Source organism: Glycine max, chromosome 15 (assembly GCF_000004515.6).
Source record: "Glycine max cultivar Williams 82 chromosome 15, Glycine_max_v4.0, whole genome shotgun sequence".
NCBI lineage: Eukaryota > Viridiplantae > Streptophyta > Magnoliopsida > Fabales > Fabaceae > Glycine > Glycine max.
In genome coordinates this window covers 10002975-10028083 of record NC_038251.2, presented here as the reverse complement: position 1 = coordinate 10028083, position 25109 = coordinate 10002975, and the positions used below count along the sequence as shown (strand labels likewise).

The 25109-nt window shown below is 33.3% G+C and overlaps 3 protein-coding genes and 1 long non-coding RNA gene across 6 annotated transcripts; 3 read left to right on the top strand and 1 right to left on the bottom strand.

Annotated features, from left to right (window-relative positions):
* Positions 1-871: 871 nt before the first annotated feature.
* On the top strand, positions 872-5748 carry LOC100785160 (putative disease resistance protein RGA3). The gene is made up of 3 exons (XM_014767456.3): positions 872-1049; positions 2085-5132; positions 5536-5748. The coding sequence occupies exon 2, from the start codon at positions 2102-2104 to the stop codon at positions 5129-5131; it is 3030 nt and encodes a 1009-aa protein (XP_014622942.1). The 5' UTR covers positions 872-1049; positions 2085-2101; the 3' UTR covers position 5132; positions 5536-5748.
* A 5236-nt stretch (positions 5749-10984) lies between these two features.
* On the bottom strand, positions 10985-15029 carry LOC106796336 (uncharacterized). The gene is made up of 2 exons (XR_001385278.2): positions 14915-15029; positions 10985-11172 (listed from the first exon to the last, which is right to left on the bottom strand). It is a non-coding gene; the product is annotated as an uncharacterized lncRNA (long non-coding RNA).
* On the top strand, positions 11851-18444 carry LOC100784635 (putative disease resistance protein RGA3). 2 transcript variants are annotated; one of them, XM_041009999.1, is made up of 4 exons: positions 11851-15145; positions 16108-16898; positions 17848-17915; positions 18113-18444. In XM_041009999.1, exon 1 carries the CDS (start codon positions 12125-12127, stop codon positions 14903-14905), a length of 2781 nt encoding a protein of 926 aa, XP_040865933.1. In that variant the 5' UTR covers positions 11851-12124; the 3' UTR covers positions 14906-15145; positions 16108-16898; positions 17848-17915; positions 18113-18444. The 2 variants fall into 2 exon arrangements, with proteins under 2 accessions (XP_040865933.1, XP_040865932.1); XM_041009998.1 differs by having other exon boundaries at positions 17848-18444.
* Positions 18445-19474: 1030 nt separating this feature from the next.
* Positions 19475-24024, top strand: LOC100784106 (putative E3 ubiquitin-protein ligase LIN-1). Of its 2 annotated transcripts, none has more exons than XM_006597588.4 (7): positions 19475-20715; positions 20829-20967; positions 21065-22005; positions 22124-22268; positions 22449-22703; positions 23013-23322; positions 23726-24024. In XM_006597588.4, the coding sequence occupies exons 1-7, from the start codon at positions 19688-19690 to the stop codon at positions 23854-23856; spliced, it is 2949 nt and encodes a 982-aa protein (XP_006597651.1). In that variant the 5' UTR covers positions 19475-19687; the 3' UTR covers positions 23857-24024. The 2 variants fall into 2 exon arrangements, with proteins under 2 accessions (XP_006597651.1, XP_003547313.2); XM_003547265.5 differs by having other exon boundaries at positions 19476-20715; positions 22121-22268.
* The last annotated feature ends 1085 nt before the right edge of the window (positions 24025-25109 follow it).

Here is a 25109-nt window from a genome sequence, read left to right as displayed (position 1 = left end):
CCCTAGATGGGAAAATTGACTTCCCTAAGGATTTTAACCAAGTTCTTTGTTAGCAAAGAAGTAGGGTTTTGTTTACAAGAATTGGGACCACTGAAGCTTAAAGGAGATCTTGACATCGAGCATTTAGGGAAAGTAAAAAGTGTAATGGATGCCAAAGAAGCCAATATGTCAATTAAGCAACTGAACACATTGTGGTTGTCATGGGATAGAAATGAGGAGTCTGAATTACATGAAAACGTTGAGGAGATTCTTGAAGTGCTTCATCTTGATGTTCAACAACTTTTGAGATTAGAAGTTGAGGGTTAGAAAGGGACCAATTTTCCACAATGGATGTCTAGTTCTCCTGTCAAATATTAATGCTGACAACAAATTGCAAAAACTGTTTACAACTTCCACCATTCATGAAACTCCCTTTTATAAAGACTAAGAATACTTAACATGAGTCATGTAGAATACCTTTACGAGGAATCCTATGAGGGGGAAGTAGTTTTCAGGGCACTGGAAGAGCTGACACTCCGTTGGCTGCCAAATCTAAAAAGGTTATCAAGGGAGGATGTAGAAAACATGTTCCCACGCTGTTCCACACTTGAAATTGATGACTGTCCACAATTTTTGGTAGAGGAAGTTTTGCTGCAAGGGTTGCACTCTCTTAGTATTCAATTGTGGCAAATTTAATGTGTGGGCAGGTTATGAATGCCTTGAGAAATTGTGGCTTTCCAATTGTAGAGAAGTGGAAAGTTTGCAGGCTTTACAAGATATGACTTCCCTGCAGGAGTTAAAATTAAAGCATCTTCCAAAGCTAGAATCCTTGCCTGACTGCTTTGGATGCCTTCCCTCGCTTCACACACTAAGTATTTTTTACTGTTCCAAGTTGACGTGTCTTCCAACGAGCCTAAGCCTTAGCAATGTGCAACAATTGACTATTTTTTGTTGCCATTCTGAGTTAGAGAAGCGATGTGAGAAGGAAACGGGAGAGGACTGGCCGAACATAGCTCACATCCCTCATATTTCAGTGGGCAGTAAACATTATGATCATATTTCCAATTGAGGTATGTTGTCGATCCTATTCTTTCTATCCTATATTTATTTTCACAAAATTTTAGGATTTTATGCATTCAAACACTGTCAAATAAATTTTAGGAATTCTCCTCTATTTCATTCTGTATATATGTATTGGATTTCTTTCTTTTAATGCAGCCTTATCCTTGCATATGCAAAGATACTGTTTTCGGATTTGAATCCATGTAATAATGAAAGGTATTTACAACAAAGAATCAGATATTGTTTTATAAAAAAAAAACACAAACAAACAAGAACGGAACATGTAGGTAGATCTGAACAGACCAATATACACCTTGATGATCGAATACACACATTTCCTCAGGTCGTTTTTCCACTGATTTCAAGCTCTCCTGCAGCCATTTCTACAAGAGAACTTTCTACAGCAAGCACCACAGATCAAGAATAAGAATAAGGCTTCTCAAAGAGATTTTTCTTTTCTTTTTTGTAACATCTAAAATCACATTTTTTACATATGTAAAAATAGAAAGCCAACTTATATATTCCAAATGTGATTTTAACACAGACCAAAACAGTATATGTATTTACCAATTTTCAAAGCTCGTTGTTATATCACCTTTTTTTAAAAAAAAGAAAAAAATTATGTTACTAGACAAAGCACATGGAATTTTTTTTCCATTCTTTATTTTCTTTCTATTGATAGTTTTTCTTTGTGTAATTTAATTTTTCCATTTTTTTTCTTTACAAATCAAACCATCACCAACAAGTTACTCATCTATAAGAATAGTACTCCAAATCCCTTGGACATTTAAAAACCATGTCAGTGCTTATGGGAACCCTGCTGCCTTGTGCATGAAGATGCTTCCGTATCTATAAACTATACCAAGATTGCATCATAAGTGATCCCTGCCTTACTGGTGTAAGAAACCTTGGCTTGCTTACAAGTTATTCCAATATTGCTTCATTAGTAGCCAACTTTTTGAAATCTGAAGCCCGCACAAAACTTGTCTTAGTTAATCATCGTCCTTGTTGATTCATACAATACAATCCTTCTTGCATTTTAGTCTTGCAGAGTTACAATATGGCTGAGTTTGTCCTTGAAACTTTGCTTGGCAATTTGAAGTCACTTGTTCAAAAGGAGTTGCTACTATTTCTTGGTTTTGATCAAGACTTGGAAAGACTTTCCAGCTTGTTCACTGCAATCAAGGCAACGCTTGAAGATGCTGAGGAGAAACAATTCTCAAACAGAGCTATAAAAGATTGGCTGGAAAAGCTAAAACATGAAGCTCACATCCTGGATGACATCATTGACGAGTGTGCCTATGAAGTATTCGGGTTGGAGAACCAAGGGGTCAAGTGTGGTCCGTCCAACAAGGTACAAGGCTCTTGTTTATCCTCTTTTCATCCCAAGCGTGTTGTTTTCCGTTACAAAATTGCTAAGAAATTAAAAAGAATAAGTGAGAGATTAATGGAAATTGCTGAAGAAAGGAATAAATTTCATTTGGTTGAAATGGTTCGTGAGATAAGAAGTGGAGTCCTTGAGTGGCGCCAAACTACCTCTCTCGTCATTGAACCAAAAGTCTATGGAAGAGAAGAGGATAAAGATAAAATTTTAGACTTTTTGATTGGTGATGCTTCTCATTTTGAGGATTTATTTGTTTATCCAATAACTGGTCTTGGTGGACTTGGAAAAACAACACTTGCCCAATTCATCTTCAATGATGAGAAGGTAGTCAACCACTTTGAGTTAAGAATTTGGGTATGTGTTTCAGAAGATTTTAGTTTGGAGAGAATGACGAAAGCTATTATTGAAGCAACATCTGGGGTTGCCTGCAAGGATTTGGATATAGGATCAAAGCAAAAAAGACTTCAAACTATGCTTCAAAGAAAAAGATATTTGCTGGTTTTAGATGACGTGTGGGATGATAAGCAAGAGAATTGGCAGAGGTTAAAATCCGTATTGGCTTGTGGGGCTAAGGGTGCTTCCATTTTAGTCACTACTCGTCAGTCAAAGGTTGCAGCAATCATGGGAACAATAGCTCCTCATGAATTGTCGGTTCTACCTAACAAATATTGTTGGGAATTGTTTAAGCACCAAGCCTTTGGACCAAATGAAGAAGAACAGGTAGAGCTTGAGGACATAGGGAAGGAGATAGTAAAGAAGTGTCGGGGAATGCCTCTTGCTGCAAAAGCACTAGGAGGTCTTTTACGCTTCAAGAGAAACAAAAATGAGTGGCTCAATGTTAAGGAAAGCAACCTTTTGGAGTTATCACAAAATGAAAACTCCATAATTCCTGTCCTGAGATTAAGTTACATGAACTTACCAATTGAGCACAGACAATGTTTTGCTTATTGCTCAATATTTCCCAAAGATGAAAGCATAGGGAAGCAATATTTGATTGAACTTTGGATGGCTAATGGATTCATTTCATCTGACGAAAGATTAGATGTCGAAGATGTTGGTGATAGAGTGTGGAATGAATTGTATCATAGATCATTTTTTCAGGATATTGAGATAGATGAATTTGGCAAAGTTACAAGTTTCAAGATGCATGATCTTGTTCATGATCTTGCACTATCTATTGCACAAGATGTATGTTGCATTACAGAAGACAATCGTGTAACTAATTTGTCTGGAAGAATTCTCCATCTCTCAGATCATAGGTCCATGCGGAATGTACATGAGGAATCCATTGATGCATTGCAGTTGTATCTAGTCAAATCTTTGAGGACCTATATATTGCCAGATCACTATGGTGACCAACTTTCTCCGCATCCTGATGTTTTGAAATGTCATTCTTTGCGGGTGCTTGATTTTGTAAAAAGAGAAAATTTGTCATCTTCAATTGGTCTTTTAAAACATCTACGATACTTAAATCTTTCTGGGGGTGGCTTTGAAACTCTGCCAGGATCACTGTTTAAATTGTGGAATTTGCAGATATTGAAATTAGATCGTTGCAGACGTCTCAAAATGTTGCCAAACAGTTTGATATGCTTAAAAGCTCTACAACAACTATCTTTTAATGGTTGCCAAGAGTTATCAAGGTTGCCTCCTCAAATAGGGAAGCTGACTTCCCTAAGGATTTTAACCAAGTTCTTTGTTGGCAAAGAAAGAGGGTTCTGTTTGGAAGAATTGGGATCGCAGAAGCTTAAAGGAGATCTTGACATCAAGCATCTAGGAAATGTAAAAAGTGTAATGGATGCCAAAGAAGCCAATATGTCAAGTAAGCAATTGAAGAAGTTGCGATTGTCGTGGGACAGAAATGAAGACTCCGAATTACAGGAAAATGTTGAGGAGATTCTTGAAGTGCTTCAACCTGATACCCAACAACTTTGGAGATTAGAAGTGGAGGAATATAAAGGTTTCCATTTCCCACAATGGATGTCTAGTCAATCTCTCAAATATTTAACTATTTTATATTTGATGGATTGCAAAAATTGTTTAGGACTTCCACTTTTGGGGAAACTACCTTCTCTAAAGACTATAAGAATACAAAACATGATTCATGTAGAATACTTCTATCAGGAGTCCTATGATGGGGAGGTTGTTTTCAGGGCTCTAGAAGATCTTTCACTCCGTCAACTACCAAACCTAAAAATGTTATCAAGGCAGTATGGGGAAAACATGTTTCCACGTTTTTCCATACTTGAAATTGATGGCTGTCCTAAATTTTTGGGAGAGGAAGTTTTGCTGCATCGGTTGCACTCTCTCTCGGTAATTAGTTGTGGCAAGTTCAATTTGTCAGCAGGTTTTAAATGCCTACAGAAATTGTGGATTTCAGAATGCAAAGGGGTGAAAAATTTGCAGGCTTTGCAATATATGACTTCCCTTAAGGAGATAAGATTAAGGAATCTTCATGAGCTAGAATCCTTACCTGACTGCTTTGGCAACCTTTCTTTGCTTCACACATTGAGTATCTTTCACTGTTCCAAGTTGACGTGTCTTCCAATGAGCCTGAGCCTTAGCGGTTTGCAACAATTGACTATTTTTGGTTGCCATTCTGAGTTAGAGAAGCGATGTGAGAAGGAAACTGGAAAGGACTGGCCAAACATTGCTCACATTCGTCATATTTCAGTTGGCAGTACACTTTATGATCATATTTCCGATTGAGGTATATTGTTGATCCTATTCCTTCCTTCCTATCAGATTTCTTTTTGTTTTTGTCACCTCCTGAGTCTTAACATCAAGAACAGTTTATTGTGCAAGTATTAATCAAAACTTATTAATCACCCTCTTTTCTTCAATTGAGAATTCAAAATACTTTTTCCTGCAATTGATTTTTTTTACATCTTTTGTTCTTTAAAAAAACATGTCGCTTCAATTGACATTATTTCTACTTACTAGCATTTTGATGGCATCATATTAGTTGTATTTGAAGTGCACAACGTAGTTAAGCAGGGGGATAGATGTGAGAAATATTTCACTGTGCAGACTCCAAATTTTCATTTTATTTTGTTAAGCAGAACAACTTGTTTTATTCTGAAACATAAAATTACATTCTTCCTTGTGAACAGTATTCTCGGATTGCAGAGCCCAAATAAGATGATTCGGGGAGTGTGTTTGAAGATTTCAGTGTGTTTTTCTTTAAATAAAGTTCAGTTTAAGCTTTGACAAACATGTTGTAATCTTTCATGTATTTATATTAATTGTTTGCTCCTTTGTTTAAATAAAGATTTCTGTGTGTATTAAAAAGTGAATTTGTATTATATACTTTTCTTTATTTATTTGATCTCACTTGTCTTCTTTTCAATAAATGTATTCAAAACTACTGTATATATATCAGTATATCAAAAGGTCTCACATTGCTTGATTTTACATGCTTTTAAGCCTTTGTATATTTTATCTTGTTTTAAACTTAGATTTAAGCTTAGTTGAAAATCAGATATTTTTGTTTTACCATTTTCAGTTGGATCTCCTATCTAACATTCAGAATTACATTAGCCTTATTTTTTCTCTCCATAATCTCTTTCCTTATTCTTTCTTCCTTGTCTCTAAATATTTAACTTCTCCGGTTTAACAAAGACTTATAGTTGTTTTTATCCTAAGCCTCTGGTTCATCAAAGGAAAAGAACTTTAACTAATTTGGAGTTTGATCACGAGGTAAGTAAAACCTACTTAAAAACTGTTTTCTTAAGAATCGAGCTCGGATATTACCTGACTGATTCAACTTTGACTTGTAATATTAACCACTTGTGTCGAGAGTCATTAGATTGACAGGTTTTGTGGAATTGATAGTGGTTAGCTAGGTGGGGCCAATTAAACCCTAGGAGTCTTGTATACCATGCAGATAAGTTTGACGACAGTGTGAGGTCACACTTCTCAAGCAATTGATTTGTGATCAAATTTCAATCTGATTCACGATTCTCGTCTACATTGAAAAGAATCTCAAGGACTTAATTAATTTATGGCCAACAAAGAGTTCACTGAACCTTACCTTATCCCCCATTGCCCAACCAATCACCTATGCCAAACCTTTTTCAAGCGTGTAAAAAGTCAAGCTTTTCAATAACCAAAACATACATACGTGGTAGCAATGCATCTATTTTTACGGATCCAAATAAGCCTTATGGTGTTTGCAAAAAATGTATGCACAGTGATTGGTTTTGAAGGGAAATGAACCGGATGATGCAAAGGAATGTGTATGGAAAACAAATATTCACAACTTAGACTATGTTGGATGAAACTAGTTGAAAAAATAATTTATTAAATTATAAGTGTTCGATAATACTAACGGTTGAAATACTTAAAAAGTATAAAACAATATAAAAATAATAAAATTATGACTTAGTTGAATAATAAGAAAATTAAATAAATATATTGAGAATAAAAATAAAAAAATGTAAAAAGATAAAAGTTAAAAAATAATGTTTTAAATAGTATTTCAAAAAAAATTTACTATAAAAAACTTGATTATCAAACCATCAAATAAATTTTTCACTTAATTAAAAAACTAAAACCAAATAAGTTTTTGAGCTAGTATAAAACATTGTTAATAAGTTTTTATTAACCATGTTTTATCTAAATTCTCTTCATTTTTTACTTTCTTCTATTTGCCAATTGTGACATCGCTATATTATACTTTGCCATACCGGTAAATTTGCTTATGTCATTTCTCTACAATTTCATCTTCTGATACATATCTCTTTTACATTCTCTATTACACTCTAGGCTCAGGATTTGCTTACGCTCTCTATATCTTTCCTTTACGCTCTTCATATCTCCCCTCTACCTCTATTACATCTCCCATTTACCTTCTACCCATTCCTCCTCATTCTCACTTTTTAACTTAAATTAACCTCTCATCCCAGTCTACAATCCTCAACAAAAATGGAAGATGCTATTCTTTTTTCTTAATTTTTTTTTGCATAATTTGGGATTTCATAACCCATCGAAGGACCACAAATCAGAGGATCATTGCTCTTCCATTGTGAAAACAAATTTTTGACATTTCCTCAAGAATGCGTTTGGATAGAAAATTTTATCAGAGAATTTGAATTTCTGTAATTTAGAATTTATTGTTTGGATGTTTTTTATGAAAATTTTAAAATTTTAAAATTTTAAAACAGAATTTTAAACAACTAAAAATCTGAAATTTCAATTTCATCCGAAATTGAGATTCTTTTATTACAGTACGTAACACCTTTGAGCTCCTACAATATCGGGTGTGAGCATAAAGAAACACGTATAACTAACACACACCAACCATATTTTCTCTTTTTTTTATTCATTTTTTTCATCCTCATAATTTTAATTTTTTTATTCAAACACGAAATTTTGAAATTAAAAAAATTTCAATTGAAGTATTTAAAATTCTTAGAATTTAAAATTTATCAGAATTTTAAATTTCTCCATCCAAACACACTTATGAATTATTCTTTCGCCCTTTATTCTCCTCTTTTTAATTTCTTTTCTCATGTAGAATACCAAACCAGATTGAGCAACATTGCACTTCCATTGTGAAATCGAGTTTTTGGTATTGCAGGAGAAATTGATAGAGGCTTCAGAATCGCAGACAAAAAATATACAAAGGTGAGCGTGCAACTGCCGCAAACAGTAGTTTTCAACGGCCCTCCGACTTTTTCAAACTTGCGGATCCAAGGCCATTTGTTTTTACATTCGTATCTGTTCATAGCCCCATGCTTGCATGTTCATTACCTGATTCATATTATTTAGATGGTACTTTATATATTATTATTTTTTCCTGTCTCTATACCACATCATTCATTATTTCATGAATCTCTCTTCTCTTATTTCTTATTTTTCTTCATCTATTTTCTTCTCGCATCTCTGTTATTTTTTATTTTATTTTTTTCCCTCCAAGGGTTGAGATATGGTATTTACATTTTTCTAATTAATTAAGGTAACTAAATACACTAACTTAATCATTTTATTATTTTATATAAAACATATATAAATTATAGTTTTCTTAATTTCTAACCAAATAAAGGCTGAATGTTTTGGTAACCAAAATATCCAATCAAATTCTTATAAAATTAAAATTGAGATATATTGTGTCATATAATCATCTTGCCATGTGTGTGATTTGGTACCAATTATATAATATTGTTACAATTAATATTAAGTAATTCATAATTTTAAGTTATACTTAAATAGAAGTTATATGCATATATATATATGTTAATGATTATACTAATTTGTCATTAATAGATTTAATTTAAATAAATGTCACAAATGTAACTTTCACAACTATTACAACATTTTTATAATTTGATGTAGAATGTAATTTTTATTAATCTAATCGTTGAATTATATTTATGTATTATGAAGATCATCTATGTCAAATTTTGTTAAAATTGAACAACAATAAAAAGGTAATTAAATAATTCATATTTTAGTATATTTTGAAATATTTATATTATGTCAATTTTAATCTATATGAATAAGGTAATAAATGATTTTTTTTTTATTAATATGAAATTTTGCATATGTGACCTATGTTAAATGAACTTTCAATCTAATAGTGAGTTTTAAGAAAATATTATTAAGTTAAAAGTTATAAAATGATACAATAGTTATCAAAAGAGAGAGGAGATCAAATTAAATCGATGTAACTTTGATAACTATTACACCATTTTTGTTATTCGATATGGAATGTGATTTATGTTGATCTCATCATTGAATTATATCTACATATGATCAGAATTGTTTGTGTTAAATTTTGTCAAAATTAAACAATAAAAGAAATAATCAAATGATCTATATTTTAGTATATTTTAAAAATTTTATATTACGTCGATTTTAAGAAAATATTATTCAATTGAAAGTTATAAAATGATGTAATAATTTTTTTGTTTTGTGTGTGTTAATGCCTTGTAGTTTAGTTGTAGAGAAGTTTAGTTGTAGAGAAGACACCTTATTTGATTCACTCAAAATTACTCGGATATCTTTATCCTTGTCCATGAACCTCTTTTGGTTTTTAATTCACTCAACTTCTATTTTTCGATTCAAAATCTAAGAAAAAAAAATAGAAATTAAAAATTTTAAAAAAAATTATCAAAGATTTGGTTTGACTGAATATTAATATAGTAAAAAATATTACAATGATTGTAAACTATACTTCATTTCAAATTACAAGTATTTTGATATTGTTATGCATTTTGTATGATATTGGCACCCTATATTTCATTTTGATTTCTGGTTTCACTCAAGCATTCCAATTCAAGAAATTTTAAAATTTTATGAGGCATATAATAATATAGTATGAAAATAGAAAATTAAAAAAGTAAAACAGTATTGCATTACAATTCATTTATATACTTTTAAATTCAATTTGCATCACACGATGATAAAACAACATATAAATTAGTTATAGTTGAATTTAAAATCACTTAACATAGAAAATAATGGATGAAAAAAGTTACTTAAAATGAATTCATCCATTTAAGTATGTATGTATTTATTTGTAAATAAGTTTGTGAGTTAAGCTTCTCTTATACTTTATTAAATAAAAACGATAGATATAATTTACAAATTAATTAAGTTTAGAAAAAAAAAGTTCTACAAGGTATTATTGTTGGCGCATTTGTGAAATTAATATTAATGTAGTGAGTAATGTGTAGTAAATTGGTAAGAATTAACTCATAAGATTGGTATAATAATGTAAGAATACCCACAGTGTTTATATATGAGTGAATAATTTATTTAACGAGAAAATAATCCATATTTAATTTTCATTATATATAAAATTTTCTTTGATTAATGATAGTTACACTGTGAATGAAATTAAATTAATCTTTAATCTAATAAATTGAGGGCACCCATGATATATACTCATCGACAAAAAAAAGTAAATTGGTAAGAATTAGTTTGACAATTAAATACGAAGTATATATTAAATTTTAAGTAAAGAATATATAACTTCTATGTCATTCTTAGCTTTCAATGTTTCTTTCAGGTCACAAAATTTTCTAATAATTGTAAGTTCCTTAACTTTTAACTTTGTATATAACTCTTTGAAACCATACTTTGTTTTTTTTTCCTAAAGTATATTGCTAAATCCTTTTGTAACCTAATAAAAGATACCCTTTTAAAAGTATGTAATAATATTTTAATATTTAATTTAAATTATTTATTTTCACACTCTTAATAGTAAAAAATAACATATTTTCTTTTAAATACTAAGGTTATTTACCTTAGTCAGAAAAGTGGCATAATGATAAGTATATGTAGGGAGAAATAGGGGAAAGATTAAATTACACTAATTTTAATAAATAATTATCACACTATTTTCATAACTTGATATAGAATGTCATTTTTATTGATTCAACTGTTGAATTATATCTACACATTATCCCGATCTTCTGTGTCATAGTTTGTCAAAATTGAACAATAACAAGAAAGTAATCAAATAATTCATATTTTTGTATATTTTGAAATATTCATATTATGTCGATTTTAATTTATATGAACGAGGTAACAAATGACTTAAGAACAATTAGAAAATTACAAAAACAAAACCATTTATTTTGAACAACAAGAGTGATTAATCAAGTCCAACAAATAAGAACAGGACATATAGGCAGATCTGATCAGAACAGAGCATACACCTTGATGAATACATGCAAATCCTCAGATAGTTTTACCCTGATTTCAAGCTCTCCTGCAGCCAGCCATTGGTTCTAAAGAACTTTCTACAGCAAGCACCACTAATCAGGAATAAGAATAAGGCATCTAAAAGAGCATCTTTTTTTTGTAACATCTTTTTTTACAAGAGAACTTTCTACAGCAAGCACCACTAATCAAGATTAAGAATAAGGCATCTAAAAGCATCTGTTTTCTGTAACATCTTTTTTTTTTACAAGAGAACTTTCTACATCAAGTACCACCAATCAAGAATAAGAATAAGGCATCTAAAAGAGCATCTATTTTTTTTTTGTAACATCTAAAATCACATTTTGAACATAAACAGAAAGCCAGCTTATATATTCCAAATGCGATTTTAACACAGACCAAAACAGTGTATGTATGCACCAATCTTACAAAGCTCATTGTTAAATCACCTTTTATTTTTAATTATTTTACTTGAGAAAGCACATAAAAAAAATTTCACTCTTAAATTTTTTCTTCTGCTGTTAGTTTTTCTTTGTTTGTAATTTATTTTACACTACAAGAAATTACGTTGATCAAATTTTTTTGATTTGGGTGACTGGTAAATCAAAATCATCATCACCAGCATGAAGTTGCTCAACTATATAAGAATATTACTCCAAACCACGTCCGTGCTTATGGGAACCCTGCTTCAGCATCTATAAACTATTCCTGCCACCAAAATAAAATCTATAAATATTCCAATTTCCAAGATTGATATGAATAATTTCTGCCTTTCTGGTATTCACTTTATCAAGGTATGGTTAGCTGTGGCACGTGGCTTGGACATTTCCCTTTTTAACAAATAATTGTTCCTTTTTAAGTGGTGGGGCCACACGTGAATAGTGTTTTTGCTTTTACTCTCCTTTCCAAATACAAGACGCCAACACACATGTAAACGGATACGGCTGCTTAATGCTCACAGATTATTACAATATTGCTTTCTTACCAAGCAACTCTTTGACATCTTGATCTTCTTCCTTGCAGTGTTACAATATGGCTGAGTTTGTCCTTGAAACTGTGCTTAGGAATTTGAACTCACTTGTTCAAAAGGAGTTGGCACTATTTCTGGGTTTTGATCAAGACTTGGAAAGGCTTACCACCTTGTTCACTACAATCAAGGCTACGCTTGAAGATGCTGAGGAGAAACAATTCTCAGACAGAGCTATGAAAAATTGGCTGGGAAAGCTAAAAGATGCAGCTCTCATCCTTGATGACATCATTGACGAGTGTGCCTATGAAGGATTGGCGTTCGAGAACCAAGGGATCAAGTCTGGTCCATCAGACAAGGTACAAGGCTCTTGCTTATCCTCTTTTCATCCAAAACGTGTTGTTTTCCGTTACAAAATTGCTAAGAAAATGAAAACGATAAGTGAGAGATTAACTGAAATTGCTGAAGAAAGGAAAATGTTTCATTTGACTGAGATGGTTCGTAAGAGAAGAAGTGGAGTCCTTGAGTTGCGCCAAACAGGCTCTTCCATCACTGAAACACAAGTCTTTGGAAGAGAAGAAGACAAGAATAAAATTTTAGACTTTTTGATTGGTGATGCTACTCATTCAGAGGAGTTATCCGTCTATCCAATAGCTGGTGTAGGTGGACTTGGAAAAACAACACTTGGCCAACTCATCTTCAATCATGAGAGGGTATTCAACCACTTTGAGTTAAGAATGTGGGTATGTGTTTCATATTTTAGTTTGAAGAGAGTGACAAAAGCTATCATTGAAGCAGCTGGAAATACCTGTGAGGATTTGGATCTACAGTCACAACAAAGAAGACTTCATGACCTACTTCAAAGAAAAAGATATTTGCTTGTTTTGGATGACGTGTGGGATGATAATCAAGAGAATTGGCAAAGGCTGAAATCTGTACTGGCTTGTGGCGCTAAAGGTACTTCCATTTTGGTTACTACTCGCCTATCAAAGGTTGCAGCAATCATGGGAACATTGACTCCTCATGAATTACCGGTCCTGTCCGACAATGATTGTTGGGAATTGTTTAAACACCAAGCCTTTGGACTAAATGAGGAAGAACATGTAGAGCTTGAGGACACCGGGAAGGAGATAGTAAAGAAGTGCCGGGGAATGCCTCTTGCTGCAAAAGCACTAGGAGGTCTTTTACGCTTCAAGAGAAACAAAAATGAGTGGCTCAATGTTAAGGAAAGCAACCTTTTGGAATTATCACACAATGAAAACTCCATAATTCCTGTCCTGAGATTGAGTTACTTGAACTTACCAATTCAGCACAAACAGTGTTTTGCTTATTGTGCAATATTTCCCAAAGATGAAAGCATAAGGAAGCAATATTTAATTGAACTTTGGATGGCTAATGGATTCATTTCATCTGATGAAAGATTAGATGTCGAAGATGTTGGTGATGGAGTGTGGAATGAATTATATCATAGATCATTTTTTCAGGATATTGAGATGGATGAATTTGGCAAAGTTACAAGTTTCAAGATGCATGACCTTATTCATGATCTTGCACAATCTATTGCAGAAGATGCTTGTTGCGTTACAGAAGACAATCGAGTAACTACTTGGTCTGAAAGAATACATCATCTCTCAAATCATAGATCCATGTGGAATGTATATGGGGAATCCATAAATTCAGTGCCATTGCATCTAGTCAAATCTTTGAGGACCTATATATTGCCAGATCACTATGGTGACCAACTTTCTCCTCTTCCTGATGTGTTGAAATGCCTTTCTTTGCGGGTGCTTGATTTTGTAAAGCGAGAAACATTGTCATCTTCAATAGGTCTTTTAAAACATCTAAGGTACTTGAACCTTTCTGGGGGTGGCTTCGAAACTCTGCCAGAATCTCTATGTAAATTATGGAATTTGCAGATATTGAAATTAGATCGTTGCAGTCGTCTCAAAATGTTGCCTAACAGTTTGATATGCTTAAAAGCTCTACGGCAGCTATCTTTTAATGATTGCCAAGAACTATCAAGCTTGCCTCCTCAAATAGGGATGTTGACTTCCCTAAGGATTTTGACCAAGTTCTTTGTTGGCAAAGAAAGAGGGTTTCGCTTGGAAGAATTGGGACCTCTGAAGCTTAAAGGGGATCTTGACATCAAGCATCTAGGAAATGTAAAAAGTGTAAGGGATTCTAAAGAAGCCAATATGCCAAGTAAGCAATTGAATAAATTGCGGTTGTCATGGGACAAAAATGAAGACTCCGAATTACAGGAAAATGTTGAGGAGATTCTTGAAGTGCTTCAACCTGATACCCAACAGCTTTGGAGATTAGATGTGGAAGAATATAAAGGCACCCATTTCCCAAAATGGATGTCTAGTCCTTCTCTTAAGTATTTAATCCTTTTAAATCTGTTGAATTGTGAAAACTGTTTCCAACTTCCACCACTGGGGAAACTACCTTCTCTAAAGATTCTAGGAATAATAAACAATAATCATGTAGAATACCTCTATGAGGAATCCTGTGATGGGGAAGTAGTTTTCAGGGCCCTAAAAGTTCTGACCATTCGTCATCTGCCAAACTTTAAAAGGTTGTCAAGGGAGGATGGGGAAAACATGTTCCCCCGCCTTTCCAATCTTGAAATTGATGAATGTCCTAAATTTTTGGGAGACGAAGAATTGTTGAAAGGTTTGGAGTGTCTCTCGGTATTCAATTGTGATAAGTTCAATGTGTCGGCAGGTTTTCAACGCCATTGGAAATTGTGGATTTCCAATTGCAGAGAGGTGGGAGATTTGCAGGCTTTACAAGATATGACTTCCCTCAAGGTGTTAAGGTTAAGGAGTCTTCCAGAGAGCTAGAATCGTTACCTGACTGCTTTGGAAACCTTCCCTTGCTTTGCGAATTAAGTATTTTTTTCTGTTCCAAGTTGGCGTGTCTTCCAACCAGCCTAAGCCTCATCAGTCTGCAGCAATTGACTATTTTTGGTTGCCATCTTGACTTAGAGAAGCGATGTGAGAAGGAAACCGGAGAGGACTGGTCAAAAATAGCTCATGTTCCCTATATTTCAGTGGGAAGTAAACATTATAGTCCCGATTGAGGTATATTGTGGATCCTTTTTCCTTCCTTATATATATTTTCACAAAATTTTAGTATTTTATGCATTCAAAATTTTAGTATTTTATGCATTCACAGTAAAATAAATTTAGGATTTCTCCTGTATTTCAGTCCTTATATATGTATCAGATTTCTTCATTTTTTTTTCACCTCCCGAGTCCTAACATCCAAGAACAGTTTACATTCTACAAGTATTAATCATATATAACTCAATAATCACCCTCTATGTTTCAATTGAGAATTCAAAATACCTTTTCCTGCAATTGAATTTCTTACATCTTTTGTTCTTTAAAAAAATATTGCTTCAATTGACACTGTTTCTACTTACTAGCATTTTGATGGCATCATATTAGTAGTGTTTGAAGTGCACAACATATTTAAGAAGGGAGACAGATTTGAGAAATATTCCACTATGCATATTTCAGATTTTCCTTATTTTGTTGTGCTGAACAACTTATTTTATTCTGAAACTGAAAATTGCATAATATCTTGTGATCAGTATTCTCGGATTTGCAGAGCCCAGACTAGATTATTCACGCAAGCTGGGTTCGAAGATTTCTGTGTGTTTTTAATTCAGTTAAGTTCACTGTGAAGTTTAGTTAAGCTTTGACAAACATGTTGTAATCTTTCAGATATTTGAACATTTGCTATTGCTCCTTTGTTTATTTGACCTCCTACGGTCTTTTTATCAATGTAATAAAAAGTGGATTTGTATTATTTACTTGATCTCACCTATCTTATCAGTTAATGTATTCAAAACTACACTATATTTTCTCTACTGCATACTTTCTCTCCAGCATACTTGTGAGCTGTTAGATCTAGCTAATTGCTGAGATTAAAATCACACAAAGTTACGAATTTGTCATAAAGTTGACCGGTAAAAGTTGTTTTCGGTGATTCTTTTTATCTATTTTCCTTGTTTTACATTGTGATTGCCTTGTTACAGTTCAGAGTAGAGACAACATCTATGGCCTTGCAATTCCAGCTACGATTATGCTTCTGGTTGTGTAAGTGAAAAGGCCTGGAAATTGGGGAGGAATGTTTGCATTGCACTCATTTATTTTGTTTTCCAAATTCCAATTCCCCCTCTTCTTTAGGCACCTGATGCAATTGGTTGCATACTCACTAGATCAAAATTCTTGAAAATGGAACGTAATGGCTTGAGTTGCTTATCTGGGGATTGTCAATTGTACCAGCCACAACTTCTCATTTTGCAAAAGAACCTTGTTCTGTGATGCAACTTTGATGCTCCTCCGAAGTATCTGGATCTTTCACTTTCTTAAGAGAGATAAATTTCAAATATAGTTCTAATAATTTTAATTCTAATTAATTGCAAAAGACCTTATTTAAATTTTCATTTTAATTCTAGATATTGAAAATTTCCATTGTTAGTGCTCAAATCATAATGCTTAAAAAGCATGTTCCCATTAGTCCTCAACTCCATACAGTAACTCAACTAGGTAAAAATGTTTGTCCTATAATCCAAAATTGTAAGATTTACAGTTGCAAGTTATAGAATAAAACACACTTATGCAGGGGATTACTGAAGTACTGGTTATGAGAATAAATAAATATAAGACCTCAATATCATTGCAAATAAATATCAGCAAGCGAACATGAAGGGGAAGATGCTAACCAACAAGTTGATTGAGGACTGACTCTGAGCAAGTGGCATGTTTCTCCCAACAGAAAAGCTGTTTGAGAACTGACTCTGTTGGATTCCCAATGAAAATCACAGTATTTTAGTCTCAACCATAAGCTCCTCCCTTCCTCTTCCTTTCTTCCATGTCTCTGAATTTCCAAGTTAGAGGCTTAATAAAAACTTGTAAGTTTCGTTGTCTTGATTGTGATTAGGAGGAGCCTATTAAACTGTAGGAGTCTTATGTACCTCGCGGATAAGTCCTTAAAGATAATGTAAGATCACACATATCAGGCTGTCGTTAATTTGTGATCAAGTTTCAAATTAATTCACGGTTCTTGTCTATACTGACAATAATCTCAAGGACTTAACATATGGCCAACAAAGAGTTCGCTAAACCTTACGATCAAGAACCCAGTGCTCCTATTGCCCTACCAATTACCCATGCCAAACCTTTTTTGGGTACGGTAAAATCAAGCTTTTCAATGGCTAAAACTTCCATATGCGGCAGAATGCATCTACACAATTTTAGACATCAGGGAGTTGCATCTATTGTTACGGATACTGCGAGACTTATGATGTTTGTGTTAGGTTATGATGCAGTGATCTATTTTGAAGGAAAATGAACTAGATGATTCTAGGGAAGTGAATGTGCATGGAAAGCAAATGTTTGCAACATAACTCGGCAAGTGTACCAGTCAACAAGTAATAAAGTGAGTTGTGGGAAAGGTAGTTTATGGATAATATATATATGATGCATCAGATTGGAAATATAACACCAAGGAGGGACAATGTTCAACCATCAAATCTGAATACACTTTAATGCAGAACCAAGGGCACAATGCACAAAATGATCTCTTTTTGGGTTCTTTGGCGTATACCTGCTCAATCTAAAGTGCTTGGTTTCATTTGGAAAGTTTTCCTTGATAGAATACCAACAAAGGCTAATCTGATTTTGAGAAATATAGGAGGGCCAAACATGGATTACAGATCCTGTTCGTGTAACCAGAAAGCTGAAAATACACGACATTTTTTCTTCTCTTGCAGGTTTTCTTATGGCAACATTCTGGTGACATAAAAGTTAAAAATGAGAGATAGGCCGGGTGGGTTGTAAGGTTAGTTGTTGTCTGGTCACTCTGGATGCAGCGAAACCATAATATTTTTAATAATGAACGAGGAAATTAAGTGCAGCAAGTTGTGGATAATGTTAAGTTCAGAGCTTGCATGGTCCTGGCTCTAAGCAAAGAATGAAAATTTTAAAGCTTCATTTTATGATTGGTTGATGATGGAGCCAATTTGGTCTATTCAACAGATATCATAATCATGGATATGTCTTGATTAAGTCTTCTGTAAGAGGGATGATATAGAGCACATAAACGGGTGATATTATGCAGCATCTGGATGGGACGTGTGATGTTGGGAACGTAGGGAATTGTATGGTGTTTACATACATAGATTTGTGCATATGCAGAGGATATATGCAACACATGAGTTGATAGTGCCGTAGGATATTCTACAGGGTTTTTATTTGGTTAAATAGCCACTTTGTTCTCCTGTTGTAGTCTGCATTCAGCAACAATTTCGTCCTAATACTATGATCAATTTAATCCATAAAAATATAAATGTATCAACAATTTAGTTCAATCATCAAGTTGTCTCTATTTTTGTGGTGTTTGCTAAAATAAAATCTGCATATTTGCAATATATACTGTACTTAAGATCATCAGTATAATTTCATTTTAACACCAACACTAATTATTGTATTTTATTTTGCATTCATATATAACTTTTTATTAGCGTATCCAACACATACCGTATCCTTAGTTTAAAAAAAAAATCATTGTATTCCCATATCTGTCATATCTTGCCCGTATCATATCATGTATCTAGGCTTCATAGATCACAAGCGAGAATTAACTAAACCCAATATTTGCATAAAAAACAAGGAGGACACCAATTTAGTATGACATGATTAGTAAATAATTTTATTGAGAAAGGTCAATTCCATAAATAGGTCGTAATACTTTAAGAGGTTAGTCCTTGAATTCCGATCAAAGCATACTCTAGATTTAAAAGTAAAATAAAACTCAGCAGAACCGCACAAGCCATGCTTCATAGCAGAATATAAAAACAAGATCTGTTTTAAAATTAAATTTACAAAATTTCATAAAAGATACTGCATTGTCAATGAAATAAATAATAATTTTAATTTTTTTTTAGTAATAAAATAAAATAATTTGTTTATTGCAATCGCTTAATGACAAAAAAGTACTTTTCTGTATGCTCTAAATAAATTATGCAGTTAGCAAGTGTCTGTTTAGAAAAACAAAAGGCAAAAGTGAGGTCAAACAAAAAAGCATCAGAGGTAGGTACTAACTAAAGCTACCATCTGCGGGGAAAACCACCAGAACATAAAATAAGAGCTAATTAAAATCAAATATACAAAGTTTAATAAATGGTACTGTTCTGTAAACGAAAAAAATAATAATTTAAAATTAAAAAAAAAATATTTTTCGTAGTAACAAAATACTATCTGATTGAAGTTGTTAATTGATACAATAGTACTTATCTGCATGCCCTAATTAAACTATGCAATTTGCAAGTGGCTATTGTTTAGAAATGTGGCGGCAATTTCACTGAGCTGGTCCAAAAGGGTGTTTGCCTTTACAGAACATAACCTTATAGTTTAAAATATAGCCCAAAAGATTCACCATTCACCGTTCACCAAATCCAACCCTTTCTTTGTCTTCATTGCTGTGCCTCTATTCCACTATAGCTAATCTAGCTGCCCCTGTGTTATCTTATATTTGTTTTGAGTTCCAAGAATGTCATTGAAGCCATTCTTGCTTCATACTTCTCTTTCAACCCAAGTCTCATTCACCAACATATGACTTCCTTTGGAGAACACTCTACCCAATATCCAACCCCAGAGAGGCCTAAACACAAACTTTCACAACATGAGAAAAAACCACTTGCTGCATACATCTGTCATGATCCAAGAAGCCTTGGTTCATCAAAGCACAAGGCAGAGAAGGGCACAGCACAAAGTGTGTCTTCTTCTCAATTCAAAAGGGGTGGTTCAGCTTCAGAAAGATCAAATTCTAAGTCACTGTCGTCTGCAGATTCAAGAAGGGTGGGACACTTGATGGATGATGTTGCCATTAAAGCAGTGATTGCTATCCTCAGTGGCTACATAGGAAGATATGTGAAAGATGATAATTTTAGGGAAAAAATCAGAGAGAAGTCTAGTTCTTTATTGGAAAGAAGAAGAAGGAGAAAGGATTCAGGTGATGAGGTTTTTGTGAACATGGAATTGGGTACGAAGAAGATTGATAGATTGGCAGAAAATCAAGGAACAATCGAGCAGGTGAGGATGATCAAAAGATTAAGGAATTCCATTGAGCTTTTAACCATAGTTGCTAGTTTGAATTCTAAAACTTCCAGGGATGCTTCAACCTGTGGTGTACCAAATTCACATCTCTCAGCTTGTGCTCAACTATACTTGGCAATTGCTTACAAGTTGCAGAAAAATGACAGGGTTTCCTCTAAGCATTTGCTGCAAGTGTTTTGTGATTCTCCAAGTTTGGCTAGAACCTACTTGCTTCCTGACCTTTGGGAGCATTTGTTTCTTCCCCATCTTCTACATGTTAAAATTTGGTACAACACTGAGCTTGAGTTCCTTTCAAATGAAGCTCATGGTGAGAAGGAAAAGAAAATGAAGGTTCTGAGCAAAGTTTACAATGAGAAAATGGATACTGGGACTAACCTGTTTGCTCAGTACTACAAGCAATGGCTTAAAGTTGGAGCTAGTGAGCCTCCCCTTCCTAATGTCTCTTTGCCATCAAGGCCAAGTTACAGATCATCAAGAAGGTCTTCAGATTCCTTTGTTTCAAATTCCTCAATCAACCCAAACTTGTAAGTGATATAAACATCTTACTTTCCCCACAACAACCATCTTTTTGTATGAAACAAATATATGCAATTTGTAGTTATGTACGTGCTTTTATGTTTATGGTTTTCTGCAACAGATACAAGACAGTGTTTGGCTCCAAACTAGAGCAGCAACCTACTGGTCTTGGTGACCAAAATGGAGTGTTGGCAATTACTACAGGCTTAGAGATTGATGAAAAGTTATATCTAGATGAATACAAATGCAGTCCAGTTCAGGTTATTTTCTGTTCCATCAATTCATAGATGAAAACATGCTGATTCAAAATATAGAATTTCATTTCAGATATTTAGCCTACTTTATCACTGTTGACAGAAAGATGATAGGGTATTTGTTGGAAGATCAAGCCAAGTTGGCAAGAGTCAAGCTCAATTATGGCCTGCGTCACAGAGATTGGACTATTTTCAGTGCCTTTCTTGCAGGTTCATACCAAAGGAAAGCTTGGAAAACAGCAACTATAGATACAAGAATGCTTCAACTCTTTCGAGAGACTTTGTTGGAGCCATTACAACTATATGTTCATCAGATGTTCTAAGTGAATGTGAATTCGCTATTCGTGTGGTTATCAAAGCTTGGTTGAACTCTCCTGGTGATCCTCTCATTGAAGAAGCACTAACACAACCTAATGTAGTTGAAGCTATGCTTGAGGTGCTATTTTCCTCAACTGAGGATGAGATCCTTGAATTGATTATATCAATTTTAGCAGAATTAATAGGAAAGAATGATGCAATTAGACAAATTATTCTGAACTCTGATCCTCAACTAGAAATATTTGTGCGGCTTCTAAAAAGCACTAGTCTGTTTCTAAAGGCTGCAGTTCTTCTTTATCTATCAAAGCCAAAGGCAAAGCAGATGCTATCTTCTGAATGGGTGCCATTAATACTTCGAGTGTTGGAATTTGGGGACAAATTGCAGACCCTCTTCACAGTACAATGCAGTCCTCAAGTGACAGCATTTTATGTTTTGGACCAACTTCTTACTGGTTTTGATGAAGACAAGAACTTAGAAAATGCTAGGCAAGTTCTTTCACTTGGGGGATTGACACTGCTAATGAGAAGAATTGAAGGAGAGGCCCATGAGAGAAACAATGCTGCTATGATAATTTCATGTTGCATTCGCGCTGAAGGAACCTGTAGAAGTTTTTTAGCTGACAACATAAATAAGACTTCCTTACTCGAACTTATTGTTATTGAGAGTAAACAAAATTCCAGTGGCTATGCCTTGTCTGTGCTAGCTGAGTTGCTCTACCTTGATAGGTATATAACTATGCACTTCTCACTTACCTTTCTAGATATATTTTTATTCTTGTTTTGCCTTTTTTTATTTTTTTTCTATCTGAAAATGTTGAGAGGTCTTAAATTTTCATACCAGAAGAACCAAGACTTTAAATTTCTTGAGAGGACTTAAAGATGGATGGGGTGGATTTAATGTGATGCACATTTTCTTCATTTACCTTCAGAAGTCTCCACCTGAAGAACGCCCTATAGTTGCAGTTATAATATTGCTGCTTGATCTTATGGTAATTCTTTTTCATTCAATTTAGAAGTGCTCATATGGAATTATTGGTTATGCACAATGATCGAAGTTCTCTGACTTTCATTATTTTTTAAAGGGTACCTTTTAGACCCTCTGTTAGTGTACATTAAATTGATTTACATGTCTTGAAGAGTTCACAAATGCAATAGCAGTTGTGTTGCAGGATGATCCTTTCAAGGGAAGCTTATATAGATCAGAAGCAATTGAGGCACTTGTAGAAGCTTTAAATTGTCAAACATGTAATGATAGAGTGCAACAGCAATCAGCCAGAGCTCTAGTCCTATTAGGAGGTCACTTTTCTGATTCAGGGGATTCATTAATGGAAAAATCGCTTTTACAAAAAGCAGGTTTCAGAGAAATTTGCTTAGAAGATTCATATCCGGGAAAGGAAATTGTTGTTTATGATCCAATTCACAAGGTAAGCTTTGGTTAAAAAGCAGAGTTTAATTAGGATGCACAACAAAAACAAATTTATATTCTCATCTAATTATAAATTGTCATATATATGATGAGATACTTGACTTTTATAGTAATTATGTTAAAAATTGCATCTAGGATGATTTCTAATTGATTAACCATGTAAAAATCTTTACACGCATGAAAATTAAACTAAAAACTAATATTTAAATTGCTTGTCTTTACTTCACATATGACAGCATGCTTCTAGTACTAGTGGTTTCTATTTTTAGCACTTCAAAATTATTGATTGTTGTGTGTCACTTAATAGAACGTGGAAGAGGAAGAAGCAGAAATTTGGCAAAAAAGAGCAGCTTGTGTCTTGTTCAAAAGTGGAAAGAAGAATTTACTATCAGCACTTGCAGATTCCATAGCCAATGGCATCCCATGTTTAGCACGAGCAAGCCTCATAACTATTTCATGGATGAGCAGCTACCTCAACATAGTTGAAGATAGAAAGTTGCCACCAATGGTTTTCTCAATCTTAAGACCACAGTTGCTACGATCACTGAATTATGATAAAGATGTTGAGGAAAGAGTGCTAGCTTCATATTCACTGCTATATCTTGTAAAATATTCAGGTATGAGAACTTATACCATCTCCCAAGCTATACCAAACTTCAACTTTTGTCCTGAAAGGATTAATTGTCTCCATTTTTTTCTCAAACTTTATACTTTTCATGATGGTGTCTCTCAATGAAAATAAATTCATTGTTGGTGTCAATATTTTACATTATCAATTAATTAGAAATCATTTTAGATATGACTTTTAAGATAATTATTATAAAAATCAATAATTTTATATTACCTGATAATATATGGTTTGTTGACGGTGTAAAACACATTTATATTGTTAGTATTAAATTCATAAAAGTATGATTCCATAGCAGGTTCTTATTATAAAATTTCTTTTTAATTTTATATCATTGTTTGAATTTTCTTCATTTTCTATTTGTACTTACTTTTTTATCATATTGCTAGCAGAATGTGTCTCCAACTTGCCATCACTGGACAAGGACTCACTCACACATCTCCAAAATCTCTCCCTAGTGACGTGGACAGCCAATGAGCTCATCTCAATCTTCTCAAAAAGCAGCTTTAAATTAAGACAATGATTATCAATCTTCATTTTGTTGAATCTTTCAGTGTCCTTTCTTTTTCACATAAGTGAGATTGTAATCATCCTTGAGTATTGTATAGTTGATTAGTTTCAAAGGGAATATTTCTATCAAAAGAAACGTAATATGTGCTTTATCCATGATGTCTTATGATTTCACTTTCTGAAAAGTTTGCCTAGCCAAATAAAGAAACTACTGAAAAATAAAGGAAGAGAAAGGGGTCTCTAAAAGTGAGTTCAGTGCTAGAACATGTCCAACTTAGCTTGGTCTCAATCTGAGTGTTATATTTGTTCCTAGATTACAAAATTTGTACAAATGCCACACTGTCTTGTTTTCACTCCCTCACGTGGGTAACAGAGAGGAAATCCAAGACAAACGAGTAAACTTCAGTTTTTGTTTTATTTGTTTACACATGGATAATAAGTTCTCTCCTACTTAGTTCTTTGTGTGCAACTGTTTGTTCCAGAATGCGACAAGGTGAGCATCCATCTCTTCTAATAAAGAGAATCTCTTGGATATAAAAATAAATAAAAAAATCTCCATATATTTCTTGTCAAGAATAGCAGACAAACTGCAAATAATTTGACATATAATTGGCTAGTTATGTGAATATGATGGTGATCATTCATTATAAGAAACCAATTTGGAGGGAACAATTCTTTATTTTTTTTTCGTAAGCTCCAACCTAAAATATTGGCTTTTAAGACTAACATGATATGACTATTTTAAACTGAGAAAAAACTTAGATGCAATTCTTTATATATTTTTAGCATTATTTTCTAATCAGAATTAAAGTTTTACCACGTAAATATTAGTATATTTTAATCTTTAGTATAATCATTTATAATGAAATTGTTAAATTAATGAAACTTCAATTCTGACTCAAGAACAACAACATTCAGTGAAGGTACTTAAGAAATTGTATTTAAGTTTTTTTTAACATACAACATTTAAAAAATATGTTACGGATATAATATGCATTGATTTTATCAATAATAACTTTTAGTGTAGTTTCCTTCCCAACCATTATTCACAAGTTAAAACATGAGTTTTACTTTTTAAGGTAGCAAGTTCAAGTTTTATCCTTTAAGGAGTAGTTTGTAACATAATTTATATAAAAGTAAAATTATTTTCGTTAAAAGATTAAAATCAGTATTTATCATAAATCTTATGATAGCCTATTCTATTGCTATGTAGTTCCTTTTCTCTAAGGAAAAGATAAAACTTATTTAATAGGCATTAGCCAATGA